Source organism: Necator americanus, chromosome IV (assembly GCF_031761385.1).
Source record: "Necator americanus strain Aroian chromosome IV, whole genome shotgun sequence".
Taxonomy (NCBI): Eukaryota; Metazoa; Nematoda; class Chromadorea; order Rhabditida; family Ancylostomatidae; genus Necator; species Necator americanus.
This window is the reverse complement of record NC_087374.1, coordinates 15,138,319-15,164,271: the sequence shown is the minus strand read 5'-3', so window position 1 is coordinate 15,164,271 and position 25,953 is coordinate 15,138,319. Positions and strand designations below refer to the sequence as shown.

The following is a 25,953-nucleotide window of genomic DNA, read 5'->3' as shown; positions in this document are numbered from 1 at the left end:
ATTCACTGCTGCAAATCCTACCTCACGCCTCAAAGATGGGGCGCAGCGGTGGCCCTGGCCGTCGGGCAGCTATGGTGGCGAGACTTCGTCTCGGCAGGTTCAACCATGCCACAAAAGTGTCCGGCTAGGAGCCCGGTCCTTGGGCCAAGGCTACAGGCTTGCTAAGTGAGGGGGTAGTACGACGATTCCGGTGCCAGGCTGCTAGCTTGCTAGTGCTACAAGCCAACCGAGGGCAACACCCCCGTCGCGTCGTACTGCTAATGTCTACTATGTGTTCTTCAGAAGCTAGGGCGTACCTCAGAAGCGACGCGCATTGTCCTCGCCCGGACAATGTGGCAAATATGCGAGGACTACCGGCTAGAGGAGGGAGCCGGCCAAAGAAGCTAGTCCGCCATCGCCAGCAACGCAGTGCGCTTAGCAACACTTAACGTTGGGACGCTTACTGGAAGAAGTCGTGAACTGGCAGATAGTCTCAGGAAACGCCGTGTTGACATATGTTGTGTACAGGAGACTCGCTGAAAAGGCTCCAAATCAAGGGAATTAGGCGATGGCTACAAGCTCATCTACCACGGCACATCAAATCGCAATGGCGTTGGTATCATATTGAACGAGTCGTTTAGAAACAGCGTCACAGCAGTGAATCGACTATCGGATGGCTGTAAAAGTAGATACAGGAGAAGTGGAATTGCGAGTCGTCTCTGCTTATGCGCCCAGAGGGGCTGTAGTGAAGAAGAGAAGGCGTGCTTTTGGGAAGGCTTTCTGGAGCAGTACGTCCAATCCCTGGAAGGCGAAGTACTTCTAATCGGAGGAGACTTCAACGGACATGTCGGTTCTCGAAAAGACGGGTTCGAGAGTTGTCATGGTGGATACGGTTTTGGAGCTCGCAACGACGACGGGTTGCGAATGCTGGAGTATGCTGTCGCAAGTGACTTGATCATTGCTAACACGCAGTATCGGAAAAGAAAATCGCATTTGATCACGTACACCAGCGGCGGTCGTAAAACACAAATGGATTTCTGGATGTTACGCCGAGTAGATCGCCGACTTCTGCAGAATTCAAAAGTCATCCCTACAGACCATGTCGCTGCCCAACACCATCTGCTCGTTATGGACTTGAAAATCTCCCGTCCAAGGAAAAGGCATCCAAGAACTGTAACACTGCGCATCAAATGGTGGAATCTGAAGGATCGAAAGGAGGTATTTTTTGCGTCCGTGGCTCCATCTGCACTTCCCCACCCTACTCGTAGTGTGGAGGAAATGTGGTCGTCTATTTCCAGCGTTATACGTTTGACCGCGGAGAACACTCTGGGAAAGACGACTCTAGGTAAGCCCAAAGTACAAAAGGCTACGTGGTTTTGGAAGGAAGAAGCTCAGGCGGCAATTCGTGAGAAGAAGTCCAAGTATAAGTTCTAGTCGAGGACACGTCAGCCTGAAGATCGGGATGCTTACCTAGCGGCGAAGAGGGAGGCTAAGAAAGCAGTCTCCAAGGCGAAGTCGGACCGCTACAAGGCTGTGTACGACATGCTTGATACTAGAGAAGGCGAGCGGGCATTGTATCGTTTAGTCAGAGCGCGACATCGCTCAACGTTGGATATGGAACACACCAAGATCGTTAAGGGAGCTGATGGAGCCGTTCTGCGCCGCCCTGGTCAGATCCTGGAGAGGTGGCGAGAGTACTACAACCACTTGTGTAACGAAGAGTTCTGTCATCCTCCGATCCCAACTGTTCCCAGCGTCGAGGGTCCTGTTCTACCAATTACTGCCGTCGAAGTCAGTGCTGCCCTCGCAAAAATGAAGTCAAACAAGGCAACTGGTCCTGATGACATACCTGCTGATGTCTGGAAGCTGCTAGGAGATCGAGGGTCCGTGTGGCTCGCAACTCTATTTAACAAGATCGTTGCAGAAGGACGGACTCTAGACGTTTGGCAAACTTCCGTGACCGTGCCTGTCTGGAAAGGGAAAGGAGACATTGCTGACTGCACTTCGTACAGGCCTATACGATTGCTGTGCCATACGATGAAGGTTTTTGAGCGTGTCCTGGAGGTTCGTCTGAGGAAAATTGTCAGCGTTTCACTCAACCAGTGCGGTTTTGTGAAGGGCTGCAGCACTATAGATGCTATCCATGCTGTCCGTACCCTTCTGGAGAAACATCGAAAGAAGAACCGCAGTGTGCATCTTGCTTTTCTCGATCTCGAGAAAGCTTTCGACTGTGTCCCACATGAGCTGTTATGGATGTCCATGAGGTCGCATAGAGTACCAGAGGAATATGTGCGGTGGGCAAAGCTGCTTTATGCGAAGCCTACCAGTGTTGTCCGATGTGCTGCTGGAACAAGCAGGCCATTCCCTGTACATGTAGAGGTTCAACAAGGTTCATCCCTCTCACCCCTGCTGTTCATACTGTGCATGGACACGATAACGAAGGAAATCCAGAAGCAGCATCCGTGGACTCTACTCTTTGCCATGTCATGCTCGCGTCGGAGTCTCCAGGTGATCTTCAGAAACAAGTACAGTCTTGGAAGGATCGGCTGCAGAAATATGGATTGCGCCTCAACACATCAAAAACTGAGTACATGGAGTGTGGACCAGGAATAGAGGATGGTTCAATTCGTGTCGATGGCACCGAATTAAACAAGGTGAACTGTTTCAAGTACCTTGGATTCAAAGTGACTTCCACAGGCGACATTGATCAAGAAGGTCGAGCACGTGTTAATGCGGCATGAATGAAATGGAAAATGGCAACAGGCGTACTGTGCGACAAGAAAGTCCAAGTCCCTATTCGACTGAAGTCGAAGATCTACAGGACGGTTGTGCGTCCTGTTGCCCTTTACGGATGCAAGTGTTGGCCGACGACGAAAGCCTTGGAAAGAGTTTTGCACGCTATGGAGATGTGGATGTTAAGGTGGACGATAGGTGTAACGCTAAAAGAGAAAGTATCCAACGACACTGTGCGCTCCATCTTCGGCGTCGTCCCGATAACTGAGAAGATGAAGGAGGCCCGGCTGAGATGGTTCGGTCACGTCTTGCGGCGAGAGGAAGATTCTGTTGCCAAAAAAACCGCACTGAAGCTCGACGTTTCAGGAGTGAGGCCGCGTGGGAGGCCAAAGATTCGCTGGTTAGACTATGTGAAGCTGGATATGATAGATGCGCGTTTATGTGCGGCTGATACAATGGATAGAACCAAATGGAAGACAAGAAGCAGAAAGGCGGACCCTGCAACAACGCGGAACAAACGCTAGGAAGAAGAAGAAGAAGAAGAATGTGTCAAGTATTCACTACAACTCGTAGAAATTTTGTAACAAACATAATGCGTTGGAACATTCCAAGCGGGCCTTGTTCTATTATTAACGAAGAGTATTGTTCTCTTCGATATAGGAACGAATTCGAGTTTCTGAAAGATGCTTGAGTATGTGCAACAAGGATTCTGATCTTTGTTAAACCGAGATCCAAGGTAAGACGCTGGTTGGAAACTCGGCACCTGATTTGAAGGCAGCATACCACGAATCTGAGGTGGTACGGATTTCAGATGGAGTATTCGTATACGGGATCGTGGATTATGGAGAGGGGGTGACTCCGTCCATTTCTTGCTAACTGGCGTAAAAAAACGGCCCGGAAGATACGGCGCGTGCACAAGGCTGGCGCGCTCCAATCGAATTCTTGTGGAAAATAGCGAGCCGGAACGCCCGAAGCCTTATCTTTCGGCCCGTTTTTTTTACGGCAATTAGGAAAAAATGAAGGGAGTCAGCCTTCTCTCCATAATCTGCGATCCCGTATACGAATACTCCACCTGAAATCCGTACCATCTCAGATTCGTGGGGTGATGCCTTTAATAATGCAGACCACACTGGCGCGGAGACTTTACCGTAGAAAGGAGCGCATCCGATTTGGGATTTCTTCTCAGAAGAAAATGGGATTTGTTCTGAGTGTAATTAATGCAGGAGTGAGTAAGTGATTGGGTAGTTTTGATTTGATTGGGCAAAAATCAAAACTACTAATTATATCTCGACTCCCAGCTGAAATGTAATAATTACTTCCATTTCCTGGGAATGATGAGGAAGAGGAGGAGAAGTGAGAGCCCCTACTACTATCTTCTAAATTAGAGTAATTGGTAGTCCATGGCTGTAACCTCCGAGCGAAAGTTTTCTATTTTTGAAAAGTTGCTTACGCTGATCTCCGGCCTAAATCTGAGCTCTTGCATTTCGGCAGCTAAGCTTCTTTGAGTGGATCCATCTGAATCATGGTAGCGTTGTTCCGCCAGTCGCTTCATCACCATTGATGAGGACATGTTATTGCCTGAAACATAGAATAGGAGCATAAAGTGTATAAAGATAAAGTGTCTGGCGTTAATCAATCCGCGTGGGATGCGCCCCACTTCAATTCAGAATCGTTTGAGATTCACGAGCGTGTAACTGGCCTATACAATGACTTGCGGTGGCTAGCTGATGTGTCAAGTCAGTCCTTTTATCCTCCCAGACAAGTCTGGTACCAATTTATCGACCCCGGAGGGATGAAAGGTTTGGGAGCACTAGGGCGGATTAGAACCTCCGATCGATCGTGCAGGAAGCGGAACCTCTAACCGCTACACTAAACCCGCCCCATAGTAGCGTAACGTCGGGAAAAAAAATCCTAAAAAAAAGAGAATGGGAATTTGGAAAGCTAAAGAAATCGAATGACATCTTTAAGGACGTAATGTGTCGAGAGGCATAGAAATAATGTTAGTTATATGCACCAAAAATTATGCACACAAACTTGCTAGTGAAGGTTGTTGCGTTTGTCACTCACAGCATATTTTTCACGGTTTGCACTCTTCCTTTTCTTCTAGGATGACATGATTCACACCTTTTATCATCGTGAGATTAAAATGATTACGAACAGATCCTACTTAGAACTTTTTCGCCTGTCAACTCCTATGTCGAGCACGAACATGCTCGCTGGTGAATCACCGCCCTGATTTTTTTAAGCACTATCACGAGCATGGGACTTGACGCAGGTCTGGATTTTATTTTATTTTATTTGTTCAATTTTATTTTATTCAGTTTTGGACTTGGGCCCCAATGATATCCTATCTTCAGAAAGAAGTGATCACAGACTAGTGGAATATCCCGTGTTAACCGTATTAGATATAAAGATGACCGAGAAGACCTTCAGAACTACCCTGCGATGTGTTTCTTGACCGTTTTGCACAGAGTGCCTATAAAATCGTTCTCATGGACATATCAAAGACGCTAGGGGCGTTTGCAGTCGAAATGAAGAACAATCTGGAATACGTTAGGGTTTGAGCCGCACGAAGCACATACAAGTCATGACGAGGATCGTAGAGGTTATTATCTGCCCTTTGTTCCAACCTTCGTCGACTCTGAGAAAATTCCTAACAATGTAGAGACAAATATCGTAATAAACGTAAACAGACGTAAATATAAATAACAATAAATGAACGTAAATAACTCAACGTAGGACAATCAAGGTGTGAAAGTTTTGAATGTGAGAACAGTAGCTAACGATAGTGCCATGATGCATAGATGACTATGGTAGAGCTCTTCTTTCGCCTCCTACTCCGTATCCATTGGAAAGGGAATCCGACAAGGTGCTACTATATCGTCTAAGCTGTTCACGGCAGCATTACATTGGATAATCAAATCAATTCCTTGGGAAGTAAGGGGGCATACGTGTTGATAAAAGATTCCTCACGAACCTCGGTTTTGCGGACGACATCGTTCTCTTTTTGAGAACTGCCAACGAAGCGAGACGATGCTCAAGAAATTAAACGAAGCAGGGATAAGAATAGGATTGTGAATAAACAGAAAGAGGACACTGTTCATGAAGAACGTCTACGGTGAGGACGGAGCGATAGAACTCGAAAGCTTCAAAACATTGAAAACTTCATTGTACGCGTGCGTTCTACGTCCTTTTAATATTTAGAGCAAATAGAAGGAGAAGCAAAATAGAGGGGTTCAAAACCTTCACACTCTTCAGAGAAGCTACGTATCATCCTACGCGCAAAATCTTGGTGCCCACTTCTTCAAGTGAACAGATCTCCCAGGCCTCTGCTGAGTCGCGTATGTATGGACAGACATCTCTGTCACATTTAGGAAGCTACTTACCACTTACAGAATGTTTCAGTGAAGACGTAGGCATCGAAAAAATTTTCTCCTACCATTGATTTCCCTATCGAGCCGTCGGATTTCTGGGTTGGAAAAGCCGTCTAGCTGTTGCTCAGCGACATCTCGAAGACTCCTTGGTAAAACATCATAGGCTGGAAAACCGCTGATTTTCGTATCTAAAGTTGGTTTTCTTCATTTGCACAAAATGTTTATTCACATTCTTTGATATAGGAAAGCAACGTGGAAACGTGCGCATATGAGTAGCTTACCCGAGGCTTCCATAGACTCTTGCTTGGAGGACTTAGGTGGTGGGCTGGGTTTACTGGTCTTTTCCTTACTGTCGACAGCAGCGGCGTACTGAAAAGTGGGTGTTTGTGGAGTAAGGCATCCAAATTTGCGTGAAGAAAATCTAATTTAAAGTAGGATCGAAAACCAAAACAAGTACAGAAAACAAGAAGAAAATCTTCTTACTTCCAAAAACTTCAAACTGATCAGTGTAGCAAGTTGACTATCAATTTTAATTGATACATTAAACTCACCAAGTAGTTGTCCCACATTTCGAGCTGTTCTTCACTCAGATCCGGACAGGAACCACTCAGCAGCTGTTTCGCATCCGTCACAGTCTGCAGTGATTTCTGCCATCGTTCGATGTATTTGTAATTTTGCGTAACAACGTGAAAAGATAACTCCTTACTGCAGTAATTTGTTTGTTTGGTTTCTGATCTGGCCCAATCATATGCATTTTCAACGCTCCGTTGTTCCCTCGCGTAGAGATGATGGCAGTTTTGATATACGGTTAGATACGGGAAATTTGAGGACGCTTGGAAGCTTGAACCCACCTACTCCTATTTAAGCAGCTAATACAGAATTTTATGATTTTTTTTAGGGCCGGGAAGAAAACTTGAGGAAGGAACTAGAGTTTGCAATTGTGCTCACTAAATAACAGGGAGGAGCGTCTTCGCACATAATTGAATGTCTCGGTATTAAAGGAACTAAATAAACCCAGAGAATACTGAGAAAGTTATAGAAAGACCTCTCCGGGAAGGTCCCCGCCACGGGATTTTCTCACTTGCTCAGGCCTATAATCGAATCAACAAAATCGAAAGAGAAATCTAAAGTGGATAGATGAAGTCAAATAGGTACGTAGAAGTTGACGCATTCTTAGGGTTGTTTAATCCAAAATATGCATGGATATAAAAAGAACAAATTCTTAGAAGTGTGAACCTTCACATGAACGATACGAAAATTTAGAAGTTTCGGTTTTTTTCATTGCTCTGAGCGCATTCTGTCTTTTCTCTCTTTATCATCACACTCTTGTACCTGTTTCAACAGTCGAGTCATGGGGTTAGGCCTGGCTGTGTTGTGCCTGGGGTACAATTGCTTCACTCAACACGAGGGCATTTCGAACCACGAGCACAGGTAAAGGCGCGCCCCTCTTCGAGCTTGGACGAGAATCACCGAGTAGTGCAACTGGTGATAACATAAAGTGTGTAGCGTTAAAGGCATCACCACACGAATCTGAGGTGGTGCAGATTTCAGGTGGAGTATTCCTATACGGGATGGGAGACTATGGAGAGGGGGGTGATTCCGTATATATCTCCCTAATTGCCGTAAAAAACGGCCCGGAAGATGCGGCGCCGCATGAGGCTGGCGCGCTCCAGTCGAACTCCTTGTAGAAAATAGGGCGCCGTGACGCTCGAAGCCGTATCTTTCGGGCCGCTTTTTACGGCAATTAGGGAGAAGTGGACGGAATCACCCCCACTCCATAATCTACTATCTCGTATACGAATACTCCACCTGAAATCCGTACCACCTCAAATTCGTGGGGTGATGCCTTTAAGTAGGAAGTTCTCTATATTTGTGAGTTCGCTTCCTATCCTCTGCTACGGTATCCATGGGTAGCTCCAAAGTCGCCGTTCTGTAGTTGCTGAAAACCCACTCCCCCTTCCTCAGGCCAATCCTCATCAACTGCATGTGCGAAGGATGTATTTTACCGGCGCTCGTGGGACTTAGCAGGGGTGACAGCCGGGTTGTGCAAATCCACACATCGTTCATTCCCGACTCGACCGTGTAGCAGGGTCAAAACGACAGAAAACACAGCAGTTGCGTAAGCGGCTTCGAAGCGGTGTCGGAGCGTTGCGGTTACGGTCGAGGGAGGACCTTGTAAGCACCATTCTTCGCCGCAGTTCGCGACGTTCCCACCTCGATCCAAACTGCTTTCTCCATCGTGCGCTTAGGCAGATGCAGTTGCTTCATGTCGTTTTGACCCTACTATAATTTGCATCACACTTCATTTTGACATAGGCATACTACTGGTCTGCTTTCAGATAACAAGGAAATGAGTTATAATTCACTAAACTCATACACCACTACCATACTATACCCTTCTTGATAAAAACCCCAAATAATTCCCTTGTTCGACGGCGAAGGCCTCTCTTCTGTGTGCTACAAAGGTAATTAGAGTAGCTAGTACTATACGTTAGATTCCGTACAGACTCTTCGTTCTCCATTATCGGCGCTTCATCCGGCGTGGACGCTGCATTTCTGTCACTACCGTAACCATTCGGGTCGAGCGGATGTGAAGAAGTGGGGGACTCCTGAAAAAAATATTTATAAAAGGAAGGATTACTGAGGGGGAGCATTATAGGATTTAGACATTTCATTCGTGCTCTGTTTTATTCAAAAAATTATTGATGAATAAAGGAGAACACGAGTCAAGTTGTAGAAAATGCTTCTGTGAGTTCAAGATTCTGGCTAGTCTAGTCCCGAGTTATTCGCAGAGCGCCCAAATTTCAGTTTTCATCGCATCCACACCTGGATCACACTTTGAAACATCAAAAATAACCGCGAATCAAAAAAGAAGTCGACATTACTGATAGAACTTTGATGGCACTTGAGAGACGCTGGGGGTAAGTCGTTTCCAACGTGTTGTTATTGCTTTTGAAATAAAGAAAAAGTTCTGAAAATTCGCTGCATGGGGCGTTAAGGATGAATTATTTCCGTTGAATTACTATAATAAAAAAAGCATGCATAGAAAGTCACACGGAATTTCTGGTTTGAATCTGATCCGGAGAAGGACAGGAAATGTAGCGGAGATGGTAAGAATACAGCCGAGCTTCAATTTCCTTCTTAAAACGCAGAGTTCGCGTAATTATTTAGAATTGATGAACGCATGTGGATAATTATTCCAAGAATAATTATTCCAATATTTGTTTCATTATCTCGTCACTGACCGAGTAGACCTCGCCCTACGCGTGCATAATGACACCGAACGAATGCGCTGAGTTTTCAGTTCTCAATAAAAATTTCCCAGTTCCTCAAGCATGTCGTTTGAAAGGAATATAGGAGCCTATATGGTGAAGTCAGTAAGAGGTTCGTTTGTGACTGCACAATCGATTATTCGAGATCGATCAATAAGCCTCTTCATCCCTCCGGTGTCGATAGATTCGTACCAGACTTGGGGGATAAAAACACCGGCTTTTCACCTTATGTCCTTATGAGGCTACATACGCGTTCATAAACCTCAAACGATTCTGCTTTGAAGCCGGACGCTTAAGAGCATCCCATAGGGATTGACCCACACGGAAGCACTCTGTCCTTTGTCTTTTATTGTTTGAAAAGGAATGGTGGAGTTCAGTGTGCCATTTCCGCACTATGGAATTGCAACGCTACTCACCACAGATTGTGTATTCTGTCCGACGCAATCAGGATACATCCGTGATTAATGTATGTAAGAACTCGCAGGTAGGATTTCACTGGGTCAAATTATGACCCAGTGAAATCAGTGAAATGACCCAGTGTTTTGGCCGACATTGCTTCATCAGCTGACATTTGCATAGGGATCGAACAAACAGATTTAAATACATTGACTTACATTCACATTCCTCATTCACTTACACTCACATACATTAATTTAAATACATTTAGAACAAATACATATATAATAGACCTAATAGTTAAAACGAAAACAAAAGGTTTGCAAAAATATACCAGCGATGATTTGTTTCATCTCAAATTAACGTTTTCTTCCCTAGATTGGGCTGCAAGAAATATCCAAAAAGATCTTTACTCCTCTGTTTCAATTCTGCCCAGCTCTGAATAGGGAAGGGCACGCAGAAGAAGAGCTATTAGAAAGGGCATTTCAGAGAAAACGGTCCCTATTTCAAATACAAGTAAACATTCCACTTATCTCTTTTCGTGCAGAGCGCAACAAGAGCTGTTTTGCCCTGCGGGAAAAAGAACTATTTTGGAGGGTTCTAATCCCTTAGCTGGACATGAGGAGGACAGCTTAAACCCTTGAAAGGGCATCTCGCTTAATCTCTTCACTGGGTTGTGGCGGTTGACGAACGACGGTGAATAATGAACGATTAACTGAAAATGATTTGAAAAATTGCCGTACCCGAGATGGATTAGCCTCGGTAAACATTGCCGTCCAGCAACAACCATCGCTATTATTTACGCTTTTGCGCAAATAATTACCGACAGTTTCTCTGGCGCTGCTTATTAGGAGCCGTCGGACAAATTTGTGCTGATTACGGAGACTATACGTTGCGTTTTCCTTGTGGTTCCAAGAAGAAAACGAAAAAAGTGCAAAGACTCACAGAAGAATTCATCACGAGTGACTGAGTGTTCTTGTTGCGCTTTCGCCGCTTCTTTCGCAGTACTATCGCAGGTATTGGAGGGCCAGCTCCTTCTGGAAAAAAGAATTTGTGGAATCGTGGAATGAATTCTACGGTCAAATCGAGCTAAGACTGTTCCAATGCTAGTGCTAGTGGTGAAATGCTTTTTTCCCTCTATAGTTATCTTCGCATTCTATTTCATTGAGGAAACGTTGCCGGGCTAAGATAATGCAAATTATTAGAGTGCATATTTTGAGGAATTTTAACTGACCTTTTCATTATTCCGCCTATTAGATTGAAAAATTTCCCGGAACTGAGAATGTTGAAATAATTACGTTTTCAAGAACTAGTGCTGTAAATATGCACGGATGTAGCGGATTCGTATGGCCGTGCAGACCAATTTATTAGTCGCGTTTCTCTTTATAAAATGTCTAGAATACCGAATTAAAGTCGGTCGTGCTGGCGCATTCCAGAAGATTCAATCAATGTCTAGCGCTTGATTTCTTACCCGTAATGCTATTAAAAAGGACGAATCCTTTTTACAATATTTTAAGAAGAATGGAGGAAAGATCACTAAAGTATCTGAAACTGAGTGAAACAGTGAATTAGAGCAGATTTTTGTCACGCTACAGACAATTATTATTGATTAGTACCGATTAATCACCGTGCAAGTTATAAAAATTGGCTTCTTGAACTGATCTGTGAGCTGTGGGCGCCATGTGGAAGAAACGTTCCACAACGGAGTTTTTCAACTATCCAGAACTCTATCAATCTTCCTGAATTTCTTCTCTTTGATTTTCATCAATGGTTTGATTCTTGTTCTCAGTTTTTAGCTACAGCTTTTCCACTGACTCCACTTCTGTGAATTGACATGTACATATGTATGTTTCTTCGTCAGTTGCATTTGAGATTTTTTTCTTGAAACTGTTTCAATAATGGGCTCGATTGCTTTTGCAGAATTCTCTCGGGAAGCTTAAATGTTCATTAACTGAAATTTATTCGAGTAAAATGATCCTCTCGGGATTCGTCCAGGCTCTGCATGAGTGTTTTTCGATGGGAAAAGTAACGGAAGAACATTTCGCCAGGAAGAACTCATTTCCCTTAGTTTCATGTTGCTCCTCAGGAAAATGAAAAAATCGCTTTAGGCGGATATCGTAATGACCCACTCAACCTCAATCCAAGGTTGAACTTTGTATGGCCTCATATGGGTGTTTATTAGGAGAAACGCAGCTGACGTGTAGATTTCCCTCCACTTCCAAACAAAGCATCAGCTGCTTTCTCTCCATTTTGTTTTTCGCTAACATTTTATATCTCAAATTTTTCTTTTCGAAAACAACGACGAAATCTCTACTAAAGGCAGGCTCTAGATACATACCAATTTTTTGAAGTTTCGTCCTATTCTTGAGCAGTTAAATGAGAAAATTAAATTTGAAAAGTTGGAAAGAATTAAATTAAGAAGATTCAGATTTCAATGGGAAATTCATTTCTAGTTCTTTCAGAATGCTTTTAGTTGCTTTCCATTTAGGGTCGTGGAGAAACTAATTTGCATTGTAACGAAGAGCCAATTTCGCTATTTTCAGCTTATTGCTACCTTCAGGATTTTTATGGCAGAAACGAAAATATTTCATAGGAGGATATTAGAAATATCTTATTGGAATTTCAAGGGAATGAGGAGAATGAGAAAAATGAGAGCAGTGTTCGGTAGTATTTTGGTGCTTGAGGCCTGCTTATGATCGAAGCGAAAAAGATCAATTATACGGCTGTAAAAGTCATATATCGGCATATTACAACATGGATATGCAGTGGCAGATGTGAAGACGACGACGAAACAAGTGTGCGAAGTGTATGAAGTGTAAAGTCTACATGGATAAACGACAGCCATAAAATCGCCGGAGAAGAGCTGTTTTCTAAAGGAGTATGGCAGCAGATCTGCAGTATTTATGTGCTATATTTCAGAGTTCTTGGTTATAGGAAAACTAAGAAAATCTACTCTACTCTGAACGTACTCACGGTTCAGGTTGGTGATGTTCACCGTGTATCCGTTCGGAATCACCGGGAGCGCAGGAGTACCGGGCGTCGCTGCAGGCGGCATTGGAACCATTGGAGGGAAGGGCGGTGCCGGGTGCACGAACGGTGCCGGCGAGCTCGGAATAAATGGCCCTGTGACGCCTTAATTTCCGTTTCTCGATAGTGCTTTAGTGGCTATCTACACTTCTGTGTAATGAATGCGAAATTGGAAAGCTTGCGGCAGAAGCAGCGAGTGGCCGCTTGCTCGCATGGGAAAATCAAAAGCAAATGAAAGAGCATCTCACACATAGTCAGCTTACATTTCGCGAGCTGCGACGATTGTGGTAGATGTCCGATGGGGACAAATGGAACTTCCGTCAACGAAGAGATATCCTGATGAAGATCAGGTGGCGGTGCAAATGCATCCACCAACATTTTCGTCCTCGGCACGAATTCGGGCGCTTTCAGCCATTCTAAAAAATGGAAAATCGAATCACAATTGGCTGTCTGAATAATTAGCTATCGGCGTACAAACCAAAATGCTTATTTGGTCGTTATCGGAAGCTGAGTGTCAAGGAAAATGATGTAGTTCGCATTTCAAACAAAATTAGATTTTCTTCGTTCCTCATATTTTGCGTTATGTCATCTTTCTTTTTGTAGTCCTTTACTTCTCCACGTTTCTTTTCCTTACCTTGTTTTATTTTAATCATATCTATTCCAAACTTACTTCTTATTTTATTTATTTATTTCTTATTTCTAGCTATTTTCTTTCTTTTTGACCAAATAGATATTTTAATTTTGCTAAAATGCAAAAATTGATATTATCCTAAAATACTCAGGATCTATTTGCAGACAGTTAAGTCCCAATAAGGAGAACGGATAGATTTGTAGACTTGGACCAGAAACGTTCCAACTTCTTTTTGAATTCGTAGCTTTTTATGTCATGACTACACAAAAAAAATTGATTTTACGTTGATTGGAATTTGATTCTACGTATTTTTTCCTTCGAATGAGTGCTATTTTCACCTCAACTATTCTATCTATGCTAAAGGTTTGCATTTTCCAGCAATGGTTTTTAGAATTCAATCGTATACTAAAGAAAAACTAAAATTTCACCGTAAAAATTGAAATATTGAAAACAGATGAAATTATATCATGAAGTTGGAATCTTCATCTGTCTTGGGACAATAACTGGGAAGTTACATTCAATTTTAAAAGGAATATTTGGGATGCTACAGACTAAGGAAACTGATAAATATGTTCAGATAATAAACAAACACTAGCACTTCTCTTATAGGTCGAGAAAATCCGAAAATAACTTTTTTACGCATTTTAATGCACAACCTAGTTGTGTACTGTGCCGGACATGTATTCCTCGTATGCTGTGTCAGGTGCATTTGCTCTCTCATAAATGACGGAAGAAATTGATGTGCATATTGGAGCGCTGAGAAATTGCGGCTGCCGATGTTAAATGGGCCTCCTAGAACTGCATATTTCTCCAAACGCTCACCAACGATGTTCATCGCAGAAGGTGAGGGCCTACTGTATGGGAATAAGTGCAACTTGTACAGTACCTGTTAAATGCTATAATTACACATTCGCAGTGTATTTGTTTTGAATCAGATAAAAGGATAAAGGATGAAGTTTCTGGCGTTAATCAATCCGCTTGGGATGCGCCCCCACGTTCACTTCAATTCAGAATCGTTTGAGGTTCACGAACGCGTAACTGGCCTATACAATGAATTGCGGTGGCTAGCCGATGTGTCAAGTCAGTGCTTTTATCCTCCCAGACAAGTCTGACACCAATTTAACGACCCCGAAGGGGTGCTTGATGAGCACTAGGGTGGATTCGAACCTCCGATCGATCGTGCAGGAAGCGTAACCTCTAACCGCTATACTACACCGCAGCCCTTTGAATCAGATGCTCCTATGTTATTACAAGGATGGATGGCGCAGGTGATAAGACGTTTGACTGCAACTGCACGGTCGGTCGATGGTTCGAATCGCCTTAGAGGCAACCAAGCCTTTTTTCCTAGAAGTAGATAAATTGGTACCAGATTTGCAACATAGACTTGACACATCGGTTCGTCCCGCAATTCACTGCATAGTGTGAACATTCGTACAGAAACCCCAGACGATTCTGAATTGAACTCGTAGACGGTCCCAAGCAGGTTGATCCTCCAGAGACTTTACGAACTTCGAACTGGCGAAAGTTCGTAAAGTCTCTGGAGGATCAACCTGCTTGGGAAAGTTCTGGCGTATAAATCCGCTTTTTGATGGGAAACGCTAATTTATGCGCTACAGTTCAAATAGTTCTTTTCGGTTTTTGTTTAGTAGGCGTTGTTATTGTAATGACAAATACTCGATTTACTACATATTGTAAATTCCAAACGGATGCTACACTACCAAGATTTCCACTTCTTTCACGATTCACAGTAACTTGTTCTTGTATGCAGCATGCCATGAAATTGAGAGTGTTAGAAATCTCCCTCCGAACGGAGAGAGCTAAGAGTGTAATTCACGAGTACGAGTGCGATCGCTCTCAATTCCGCCTAATTATCCAGAAAAAACATCGTGGGAAAGGGCCTTGTCGCACCGGACAATCAATGGGCGGCTGGTGCTGTACTCTTCGGCTCGGTGGCGGAGACGGCACATATGCCTGCTCTCGCAGACGTGGTGTGTTATTAGGTGTTCCGCAAGGCGGATCCAGTGCGACAACGACATTAGTCTAACATGTGATTCGAAGGCAGATCTTAGCACTAAAAAAGGAGCGACGCAAATATTTGAAGAAAAAGCTTTTAATTTGAACTAATTTTAACTAATGCTAGACCAGCCTCCACTGTCAGAATGCCAATGCCGCTGTATTCCTTCTCTTTTTAAGTAATAATTAGTATTCGACTTGCGTCTATCGAATATTTCGTGAACTGCTCTGAATTATCGATGTTTCTACACGAATTTCGATGTTTGCTTTTTTATTTGCTTTTTTGTCGCTGAACCAATCATTGATTACTTCACATTTTGATGGGGATTGCTTTAGAAAAACTGCTCTTTTTTATAGATAAGGTAAGATAAGATAGGATATCGGACAAACGCTTACATATTATTAGTATAAAGAATAAAATGTCTGCCGTTAATCAATCCACTTGGGATGCGCCCCCACCTTCGCTTCAATTCAGAATCGTTTGAGGTTCACGAACGGGTGTCTGGCTTATACAATGACTTGCGGGGGGCTAGCAATGTATTTAGGGTGTGTTTTTGTCCTCTCAGACAAGGCCGGTGCCAACTTATCGACTCCGGAAGAAAGAAGGCCTTGGCTGGGACAAGGACTGTTTCGAACAATCGATTAATCGTCAGATCATTACAGACCATAATTGTAGTGTATGTCGAGGTTTCATTCAAATCGCCCCACCCATTTAACAGTTGAAAGAGGATTCCAACGGTGCACGTCTTTTTTTTCGGCCTACCGTAAACACTGCATAAATACATTTCCCTGCTTGTTCGTCTGGTTACAGGTCCATAAGTTCAGGTTTATGAACGATGCGGACTTTCTGAGTCAAGTTTCAGGATTTTTCCTCACTCTGTGGAAAAGTCTAATTAGTTGTTTGGAAGGTGTTCGCTTCCCACAAAAATGAAACTTCGTTCGTGGTTACTCCAAACGATGAGATCTACCTCTTTCTAAAGAATACCCAATCCGCTTTCTACTTCTGATGTTCACGATTGTACCGCCGCTAAACCACTCACTAGTAGCGCTAATGTGACTACTCTTCTAAATCAGATTACTGTTTTAGATTCTGGGATTAACAAAAAATTTAAGCCTTGATAGTCCCAAAAAAGAAGAGGATTCGCAAGTAACGGTTCGCTTTGCTCGTTTCCTTGTCACAGAAACGCCACTATAAGAGCGAGTCCTAGAAGACAGTCAACATACGCTTGTTGCAGTATGGAGCTCGCATCTGTCATTTAAAAGCTTCAGGAACAGCGATGGTGACCGATGGTCAACTCCACTCCGAGTCGCTGATCTTCTTGGCCAATTCATTTGAGCCTAAGACCAGAAGACATTTGTTCAAGATGGTTCCATGGATATGATGGTTCCATTTTGGAAATGAGGTAACCCCGCGAACTCCCTGACTTCTGCTTACACCGAGGGATCTTTCCAAAAAAAACCTATAAAACTAGGAAAATCCCAGAGTGAAGACAAAATTACAGAGCAACCTAGTACGTATAAACAAGTAATTTGTTTTGTTAATGATGTTTTGCGTGGGAGTAACGTATCATAGCAAATCGTAGTAGAGAATTGATTCCAGAACTAGTGAATTCTAGACTTGACGAATATACTCAGCTCAGAAAGTGTTTGAACAAATCTATAATGTGCAACGGCCTCATTCCGAAATACGGTTCCGGAAGTGTTCAAAATCGTCCATATGTTTCAGCGCAGGAACCTTCGAAAAATGTGAATAGTCGAACATTCGCCCAACTATTGTGATGTGTATGTAAGCGCTGTCTACGACATCCGATTCATATATCGATCTTTGTATTCAAAAGATCTTTTGTCCAATTTTGTCGAACTACTCTTCTTTTGAGTGTTTACTTTGCTGTTGATGTTCGACCCAAAATATAATTTAAATTGTGGCAGTTCAGTATAAAAATTAGTTAAACCGATTTTTTGGGGGCGGATGTGGCGCAATCGCGTAGAGGTCTGTTGTAGCCACACGGTCGATGGTTCGAAACCGGCCTAGTGCAAACCAAGCATTTCATTCCTCCGGGGTCGATAAATTGATACCAGACATGTCTGGAGGCTAGAAACACTAACTTGGTTATCGGCTGGACCTCGCAATTCACTGTATAGGCCAACACGCGTTCCAGATCTTCAACGATTACGAATTGCAGTAAAACAAGTAGGCGCATCCCAAGTGGACTGATACGGCAGTGACTTTATCCCGTATCCTTTTGAACTAATTTTAAACAGTATTTCAAATAATAGAAGTTTAAATATGCAGTGCCTGCGATTCGATTGTACGCTAGTAGTTCTTCATCGGAGGAATTGGTGTTAATCATAAAAAAATGTTGTTCTAACGGATTACCTTCCACCATACCACCATATCGCATGCTGCTTATAAATCAATATCAATAAATCAAGCTTGGCTTACTTTCTGGATCGGGCGTCTGGAACGGGACTTTCTTGAGAGGCATCTTCTCCAAGCTGCCATCATAATAAGATGGTGGTGGTCGATCTGCTTCTTCGAAAAATATCTTCTTCTTTTCAAGCGTACCCATTCTAAAATGAATATTCTAGACGGTCAATATTAATCAATACATCGATTGATTAGGCGGTGAAAGAGACATGTGGAGCGTTAAAAGTGCACAAAGTGGCTGACGGCTGACTGGTTGGCCGGGGTGTCGAGCTGCTTTCCGGATGGCTCGCGCTCTGCGAACACTTTACACCGTTGCGCCCCGTAATCGCTTACACATGTGGACACACGGCTGCACCGGAGCATCATAACCGTCTTTAAAGCTACTTCTGCACAATTTAGAAATTTAGCTGTGCTGAAGACACGAGGAGGGGGCGACAAAGTTGAGAAAAACCTTCGACAACAGTACCACTTCCATTAATTTCTGCGCAAAAGTGCACACGAAATAAATACCACTGCCCAAGTTTCTTTTTTTAACAACTATCTGAGGGAATGTTAAAATTACCAAACTCTATCTATCATTTTTTTTTGTAATGGCGGACCGTCTAATAAATCATAACTCTTTTTCTTTACTTCAAAAAAAAATAAATGATGATCATTTATTGCTTTTTTAACCAAATTTTTGGAAGTAACTTGTTTAAAAAGTGATACAAGCTCACTTTTCAGGAGCTTCGACGCCTTACCAACTGAAGGAAAATATATTGAGATTAAAGATCATAATTTTAAAAGAATCATTGTTTTGAGTAATTTTGAGTAGAAAATATTGAAGATTTTGGTTGTATGCAATTAAAAAGTAGTAATAAGATGGATGAGTGCCGCGTTGAAATAAGTGGATTGCGAACGATAAGAGTTCAGCTCCAAATACTGGACGCCACAGGAGATATTTTTACGAGAAATAAAAGTTGGATGGATCAAGAGCATGACTTATGGATTGCAGATTGACAGAGAACTAGCGGGTGACGTTTAATCTAATGAATCAATAGGTTTGTGTACTTTGTATGAGTCAGACATAGTGAAGGGCAATTCATTGCTCTTTTTCAAGTTTTGTAAACTTTGGTAGCTTTTGAACCGCAATAATATCGCCTGAAAATGTTTGTTTTTTGCTTCACTGTTACAATAACCGAAATCATCGAATTCGCTCCGGAGATGGCATCCGTTGCAACCGCGGCCGCCGTTTATCAACTTTTGGTCAGCTTGGAGGGAGTTTTGCAAGGATAGGTTCAACAAATATGAGTCAGATGTAATTTCTTCTAGATTCGCTGCTGTATTTACTTTGAAAGTTTGGAAATTTCCTCAACATCACTGGACGTCCACAATTTTGTTATTTCTTCTAATTTTGATCCAAATGGACCAGAATGAGTCGGTTGCTGATTTCCATCCAGCCTAATTGACCAATTAGTGTTCTCAACCGCCGCCGCAACGTACGTGATGATGGCTGCAACAGTCAGTCAGTGCTTTGAGGCATGATAATCTTCTCACACTGAAAAAAACTGGACAAGGAAAGGAAGGACATGTGGGGCGGCACGGCCAAGGCGAAATGGTCCAGTCTGGGCAAAGCGAAATGAAGATCGGTGCAGTTGTGTTGCGGTCCTACTCAGACTTCAGCGATGAGTAGTGCTAGCGAGGGTCCCACCTCGATCCCAGCCGCTACGCTTCACCGTGCCACTTCGAGCGCAGCGGCTTCCGCAACTGCTCTGTGCTTCGGATCGTTTTGACCCGACTATATATCGAGTGCCGTCAGTCACTGAAACGATGGATGCGTTATGAAGATCAACGATATTCGCAAGGAGAGGAGTACGCCGCCATATGACCAAAATCTTAAAATCTTGTCAATAGAACTGTTAGATAATAGTAGTGATAAAGTAGTCTCTGTGTTTCTTTGTTTGTTTGTTTTTCTGCGTGTCACGAAAATACTCCATAATGATCAAAACTCTGCATCGGTGAGGTGTCGATACATCGCCATGCGCCTGATAGGAGAGCACTCTACGTTTTCACCACCGGTATATAGTCCACAGACATGTAGTCACGTGTGTTGACTCTGACAAGGCAAGTTAGTTTCCCTCATATGTTACTGAGGGTAAATAAACTTTTATGTGAATGTATACTTCCAGATTTGCAAACTATCATGCTATATAATAACGGGCTTATTCTGTCACGTGTGTGCGTCTGTGTATCCGTGTGTCTCGATCAAGAAATTCCAAAAAGAGATGGAGACGGATACCATGGCGCCGGTTTGGTGCGCTGGAGCCCCAACGCGGTAAAATTGGGTGAGACGGGTCCTACAGCGACGAATTCGTGCCCCGGACCAGACAGCTGTAAAATGGGGTGGACGGGTTCCACGGGGTTGGAATGGTGCGCCGGTGCCAAGAAACTATAAAGTTGCGCGGTAGAATGGGTTTCTATGGTTCCTTCGCATGTCTATTTCCAGCATTTCTCCGTGATGCTGATATTCACGTCGTTTCATGTTAGCACATCATTCTGTGCTAATAGTTGAGAACGGATGAAACCCATACTTCGAATAATGTTTCCAAATTACGGAGGTTTGAGAGAAACATAGATGTAAAATCAAGTTTGATTGTTCTCCAAATATAGAACTGATGTGTTTAGGGAAAAACAATAAAATCTTTCATTTATACTTAAATTTTCGGGCAAAAAATTGAAGAAAGCGTTGATAGAAAGAAAAACAATTCTAGTTTCACAAATAATATCGCTACTGTTATTTCTTATCGATCGGTGAAAGCGAGCGAAGCGAACGCCAAAAAAGCCTGAAGTCCGGCTTTAGCCGGACGTTCAGGCTGGTACTCTCATAAACTACCACTTTTGGAGTGGAAGAAGTATGATTGATATATAGAGAAGAGTTTAGGGAAAAAAGCCATAATTACGCCATAGAGTTGGTAACGAGTCCAGTTTCTTTTTCTTTTTGTGGCGTAATTGATTGATTGATTGATGTGGCTATTGAAAAGAATGCAATTTGTTAAACAATGGCTACCGTCTGGTCCACGTAAGTAATGTCTCTTTTCCTGTGGCAGAAGATGAAAAATTAAAGTTATTACAAAATCGGACAACAGCCAAAGGGAACTAACCTCTGGCTTAGAGTAAAGTGATAAAACAGAGATAAATTTCTTGATAGGTAAATTTGTTACATACACTATATAAGCACATTAATAGGAGGTTCACAGAGGCAACGAACCTTCCTAGTGTGAACTTCCCTCAAAAACAATGAGAGCTTTTTTGCAAAAAGTAGCCATTTATAGAGACACGAATAAACAACTTAAATTCAATAGTTCCAAAGTAGTCCTCTCGTCCTTTACCGGAGTGAAAAGAGAGCGCATTATGGATTTGGAATTTCATCCCAAGCAACGAGAACAAGAAACGCTAATGAGACTTTTGGATGTAGGTATTAATGACAAATCCAGATTCTATGTTGTTTATAGAGTATTTTATTTTATATCAGAAGTTTAAAGCCTGATCTTGTGCATAATGTAAGCTCCTAACAGAGTTTCCGAAAATCAAAATAAAATAACTTGATCATTCTAGAAATCGACAGAAAACACAGCAGATTCAAAAAAAAGACCACTAGTAATGAACCGCGACAATACCTATCTTGAAGAGGAAGGGCAACTCAGCCGAGTGCTCGAATTACAGATTGATTCGGTTGCTGTCTCACAGCATGAAGATCTTTGACGTCTCATCGACCGCAGAATTCGAGAGTGTTCATCAGCCCACTAACCGGCGTTTTTCTTCACCAACAACAACATCCTGACCGAGAAGCATCATGGTAAGCAAGAACCGCTGCATTCCTCGACTTGGAGAAGGCGTTCCATCGAGTTGAGGTTCATGAAAGTTCAGTTGTTCATTAAGTCATCCGGTATGCGTTACAACAATGTGGCGTCCCAGCGAAGCTAATCAGATGGGTCTAAATCCTCTACGCTGACCCACGAAAACGAACGCAGGTAGCTGCTGGAACGTCGGTGAAATCCTACATCTCCGTTGGTCTGCCCCAGGCCACAGCCCTCTCTCCGCTGCTCTTCATAATCGTCGTAGTGTAGAAAGATAGGCTGACAAGATTTAGGCTATGTCTCGACGTAAAAAAAGATCGAGCGTATGGCGAAATACGAGAACGAAGCTGGCACAGCGATTGACGGCATAGAACTTCCAAGGACCGACGCTTTCAAATATCCCGCTATAAAGGTCGCATGCGACGGAAGCCTTACAGAGTTTGACGCTTGTGCAAACACAGTGTGGCCGAAGTGGCGATGAGCCACTGCCGTGCTGTATGACCGTCTCATGTCAGAGGTGTATAGAACCGTCATTCGATCCAACTGTATGGCATCCCACTGTATGGCACGGAGTGCTGAGCGCGACCTAAGAAGTGGAACGTCGCATTGGAATCGTGGAAATGAATATGTAACGATGGATGATGGTGTCACGCTCGTCTTGCCACGACGAAAACCGGCAGCTCTGTGCGTGGCTCCTGTAGTCGAGAAAATGTCTCCAACTCGCCTCCGATTTTACGCCCACGTTCCAGAGGGTGGCAACTGTAAGAGGGTGCAAGTAAAGAGAAAGTGATATTGTGCATTAGTCATAGTGCACGTACTGTACAGAAATAGAAATCAGTTGAGGCGTTGATTCCGGGGCGGAGTCGAGGTGTGCTGTCTGCAAGGAGAAGGGACGGCGCACCAGCAGCTGGAGGTAGGGCACCACGGAGCTCCGGAGCGACAGCCCTTCACACCACGCACCTGATCGCACAGCCCAACATTCCAACTACTCTCCTCTGTGTTGTCTTCTATGTATCCAGATAAGTGTGTGTAATAGATTTTGTTACGCACATTCCACCCTATGCTCGATTCCAGTACGCCGCGTTATTTACTCAACTATATGAACTCTTTTGACCGGCATGGGTACCCAGCAAGACCAAAAGTGGGGCAAAACAGAGGTGGTTTGATGCGATTGCACTAACATGGAGCTGGCTACCATCCACAGTGATCAAACACACGACCGAGCGAAATGGTGTCAGCTTAGCAGAAAAACGGTGCCAGCCGAGACAAACGCTGAAGGAAAAGGGAAAGGCGAAGAAAGAGGAAGAGAGAACTAAACATGCATGTGAAGGTAATTGCTCATACACAGTGCATGGCATGAGATATACTCTTTATCAGCATTATTGCTCCTTTTGCGAGTTGCTACTCCTTCCGTCTGTTTTATGGAGCAACCTGGACAAGGACAAACGATAGCTGTGACATGATAGACTGCTGGACAATAAATTCAGGATATTGAATATTGATATAGGAACAGGCTATTACTTACCGTACGGTTCAGATAAGAAACGAAATGAGCCTTCTAATGGTGCGTTTTGATGGGAACAAAATTGTAAAGCGTACAGTTTGTGTCAGAACCTTCGTTTCTTTGCAACTGTGATGCGCGAATGTCGGCTGATCGATAGAGTGAAGACATGCTATCGACTGGCGGCGTATTCTGGCATGGCCAAGAGAGGAGAACTTCCTCATTGCAACCACGGTCGTGGTAGTGAGATGGATCCGATGGAAACGGTGGTAACCGTAAGTCATCACTTTCAGGTGCATTAACTTGTTGTATGAGACACCCGTTCCCCAGCGGGATTGCATCTTGGCTGGCACCGCCATTTTTCCAGTTGTCTTAACCAAAACAACTCTTTTTTGTTGTTTGGGTCGAACAAGTAAATGGAAATAAATGGTTTGCATCAGAGATTCTTACAGTTGCGGTATGGAGAAAATTTTGGTTCTTTAAAGATATTTTGATAGTTGTTCCAAAAAATGACAAGAGTTCGACCAGGTTTCTAGAGCTTATTTGTTTTATTGTGACGCGCAATGTAAACATCACATATTTGTTAGTATGACGTAGAGAATTGGCGAATTTTGAGCGCGTACCTTTTCTACACGAGTGAATTAGTGAATGAATATGTGAAAAGTCATCCGATATTCGACTTAGGATTTTCGAGCATCCCAATCCTCATTGTGCATAGCTCCTCCCCAGTACCACAAACGTGTGTTGTTGGGAGTTTCTGTAAGCGCATGTCGCTCAACTATCGAAGAGTAGGCGATGATGCGTTTTATTTTCGTCCCAAACCATCGCGTGAGAACAAAATTTTTAATGCATGTCGAAGACAGGCTCGAATTTCACATAAAGACGAGTTGTTCTAGGATTCCGGCATGCTAAAATTATGCAATGCAAATATCCTCGGTGAAATCGTTGTGCCATCTTGAACTGCAACACGAAAAGCCACGGACCTCATCTTTCTCAAACTGAGATTAAGTTAGTAGGAAAAATTCAGAAAAAAAATTCTGTTACTATTATACAACATACAAAAGTGCCCTTCACCAATTCTAGGAAAGAGAAAAAGAAGAAAGGAAATTCAAAACTTTCATAGTTCGTTCATATTTTTTACAACGTAGTTTTAGGTCTTTTATAAGACTTTAAAAAGGATATTGCAAAGTGGAAGAAAAGCCAACATTCACAATCACCAAAGATGCACTGGAGACAGTAAAAACAAGAGAGATTGAGAAAGAAACAAGCAGAATTCAAAGAGCATTAACGCAGAAGTGTGGTTAGTCTGAGTGTCGATAGTGGACAGAAGGTTTTTGTTAGCGGAACTAAGCAAGCAGCGTAAATTTCAGTCTAATAGGTGTTCGCTTGTTAGGATTAAGTGCAAAACTCAGGTTTTTTTCTGTAATACAAAGGTGAGCGCAAAAATAGTTTAATGATGTTGTCTTTTTCTTTGAATTTCTGGAGAAATGAAAGATCGACAAGCAGGAGCCTTCAGAAGTAGCGTTTGTTGTGGAATGAAGGGTGAAACAAGGCCGAATTTCTCGACCTTCACCAACCAGAGATGGCTGCAAAAAGTTGCTGCTTTCAATTCCTTCTCTGGCGTGTGTTCTGTCCTCCACTTCCTTCCTTAAAGTGACGTTGGAGGTTGCAAAGAGTAACAATTATATATTTCTGTTGGGAAGCCTGTATTCGCATTACCAATGCTCTTCAGATTGTGATTTTAGGTCTGAGAACAGCATGAAATGAAGAAGAATGAATAATATGTCCACTAGGGATTACTCATAGTTGCAATGCAAATTTACATTTCTATGTACATTCACAGAATTCTCAATGAGTAATTTGAGGCTGAGGAAGAAGCAGCATGCGTACAACAAAGAAAAAAGCGTTCTTGACGGCGGCGCGTTGCCCCACCAGGAAGGGTTGGTCCACTTACATGAAAGAGGTCTTTCATTTAAGTATACTTTAGATGTCGTGCTGATGCCAAGATTCGCCCCAAAGCGGTATTCTCCTTATCACTTTCCAGATTTCCAGAAGAGGCTATAAAATTATAAGAATTTGTTCGGAAATTATAAGAATTTGTTTTTTTCTATAGGAGAAAGGAAGTTTTTCTCCACTAGCGCCTCTTATGTGACGTTTTTTAGAGGTGATGTTCAAGGAAATTCTTCACATTGTGTGTTTTACAGACGCAGAAAAGAAAAGAAAGTTTGCGGTGTTGTTTCACTACCGCAGCGAACATTAAAAAATCAGCAAAGATCGGAACATATTGCAAATCCGGATTAGAATAGTCAGAGGCACAGATCACTCCGTCCGACGAGGCTACTTTTTACACATTTGGATTAGTGATGGGATAAGAGCAAGTGATGTGGATAGTTCAGGTGCAAAAAGTTGATCCATCGGCGAATTTCATATAACTGATCTGCTTTGAACGTTTTTGCTCCGTCATTTGTTCTGTTGTAAAGAATTGTTTCGTTGGCAGAAGCGGCAAACCGAAATCCTTTTTATTAAATTCAAAACTTTGTTCACTACTGAAGAAAACAAACACAAACATTGTATTGTCATTACTTTAGGGGAATTCGAACTGTTTGGGAGAGAAGTGCGAGACGGATTTTTGAAGGGATTTTCAACCGTTTATGCACATTTCTGGCCAATTTGCCCGTCGAAGCTACTCTTTACACACTTGGATTAGTGATGGAATATTGTGGATATCCAACATATTACAGATCATGTGTATCAGTATTTCAA

General features: G+C 42.9%; 3 protein-coding genes across 7 annotated transcripts; 2 read left to right on the top strand and 1 right to left on the bottom strand.

Annotated features, from left to right (window-relative positions):
* Positions 1-35: 35 nt before the first annotated feature.
* Positions 36-2,720, top strand: RB195_001339 (uncharacterized protein; the record flags this gene model as incomplete). Of its 3 annotated transcripts, none has more annotated exons than XM_064198082.1 (4): positions 36-97; positions 537-1,324; positions 1,436-2,368; positions 2,431-2,720. In XM_064198082.1, 4 exons carry the CDS (start codon positions 36-38, stop codon positions 2,718-2,720), a joined length of 2,073 nt encoding a protein of 690 aa, XP_064053963.1. The 3 variants fall into 3 exon arrangements, with proteins under 3 accessions (XP_064053963.1, XP_064053964.1, XP_064053965.1); XM_064198083.1 differs by having other exon boundaries at positions 36-118; positions 537-1,197; positions 1,414-2,368; XM_064198084.1 differs by lacking the exons at positions 1,436-2,368; positions 2,431-2,720 and having other exon boundaries at positions 36-118; positions 537-1,413.
* A 12-nt stretch (positions 2,721-2,732) lies between these two features.
* On the top strand, positions 2,733-3,236 carry RB195_001338 (uncharacterized protein; the record flags this gene model as incomplete). Its single annotated transcript, XM_064198081.1, has 1 exon — positions 2,733-3,236. One exon carries the CDS (start codon positions 2,733-2,735, stop codon positions 3,234-3,236), a length of 504 nt encoding a protein of 167 aa, XP_064053962.1.
* A 756-nt stretch (positions 3,237-3,992) lies between these two features.
* Positions 3,993-21,708, bottom strand: RB195_001337 (uncharacterized protein; the record flags this gene model as incomplete). 3 transcript variants are annotated; one of them, XM_064198079.1, is made up of 12 exons in its annotated part: positions 3,993-4,088; positions 4,163-4,290; positions 6,152-6,250; positions 6,368-6,455; positions 6,638-6,721; positions 8,591-8,695; positions 10,700-10,791; positions 12,728-12,886; positions 13,045-13,197; positions 17,869-17,996; positions 19,183-19,293; positions 21,641-21,708. In XM_064198079.1, the coding sequence occupies 12 exons, from the start codon at positions 21,706-21,708 to the stop codon at positions 3,993-3,995; spliced, it is 1,311 nt and encodes a 436-aa protein (XP_064053959.1). The 3 variants fall into 3 exon arrangements, with proteins under 3 accessions (XP_064053959.1, XP_064053960.1, XP_064053961.1); XM_064198080.1 differs by having other exon boundaries at positions 12,728-12,877; XM_064198078.1 differs by lacking the exons at positions 19,183-19,293; positions 21,641-21,708 and adding an exon at positions 18,104-18,219.
* Positions 21,709-25,953: the final 4,245 nt, after the last annotated feature.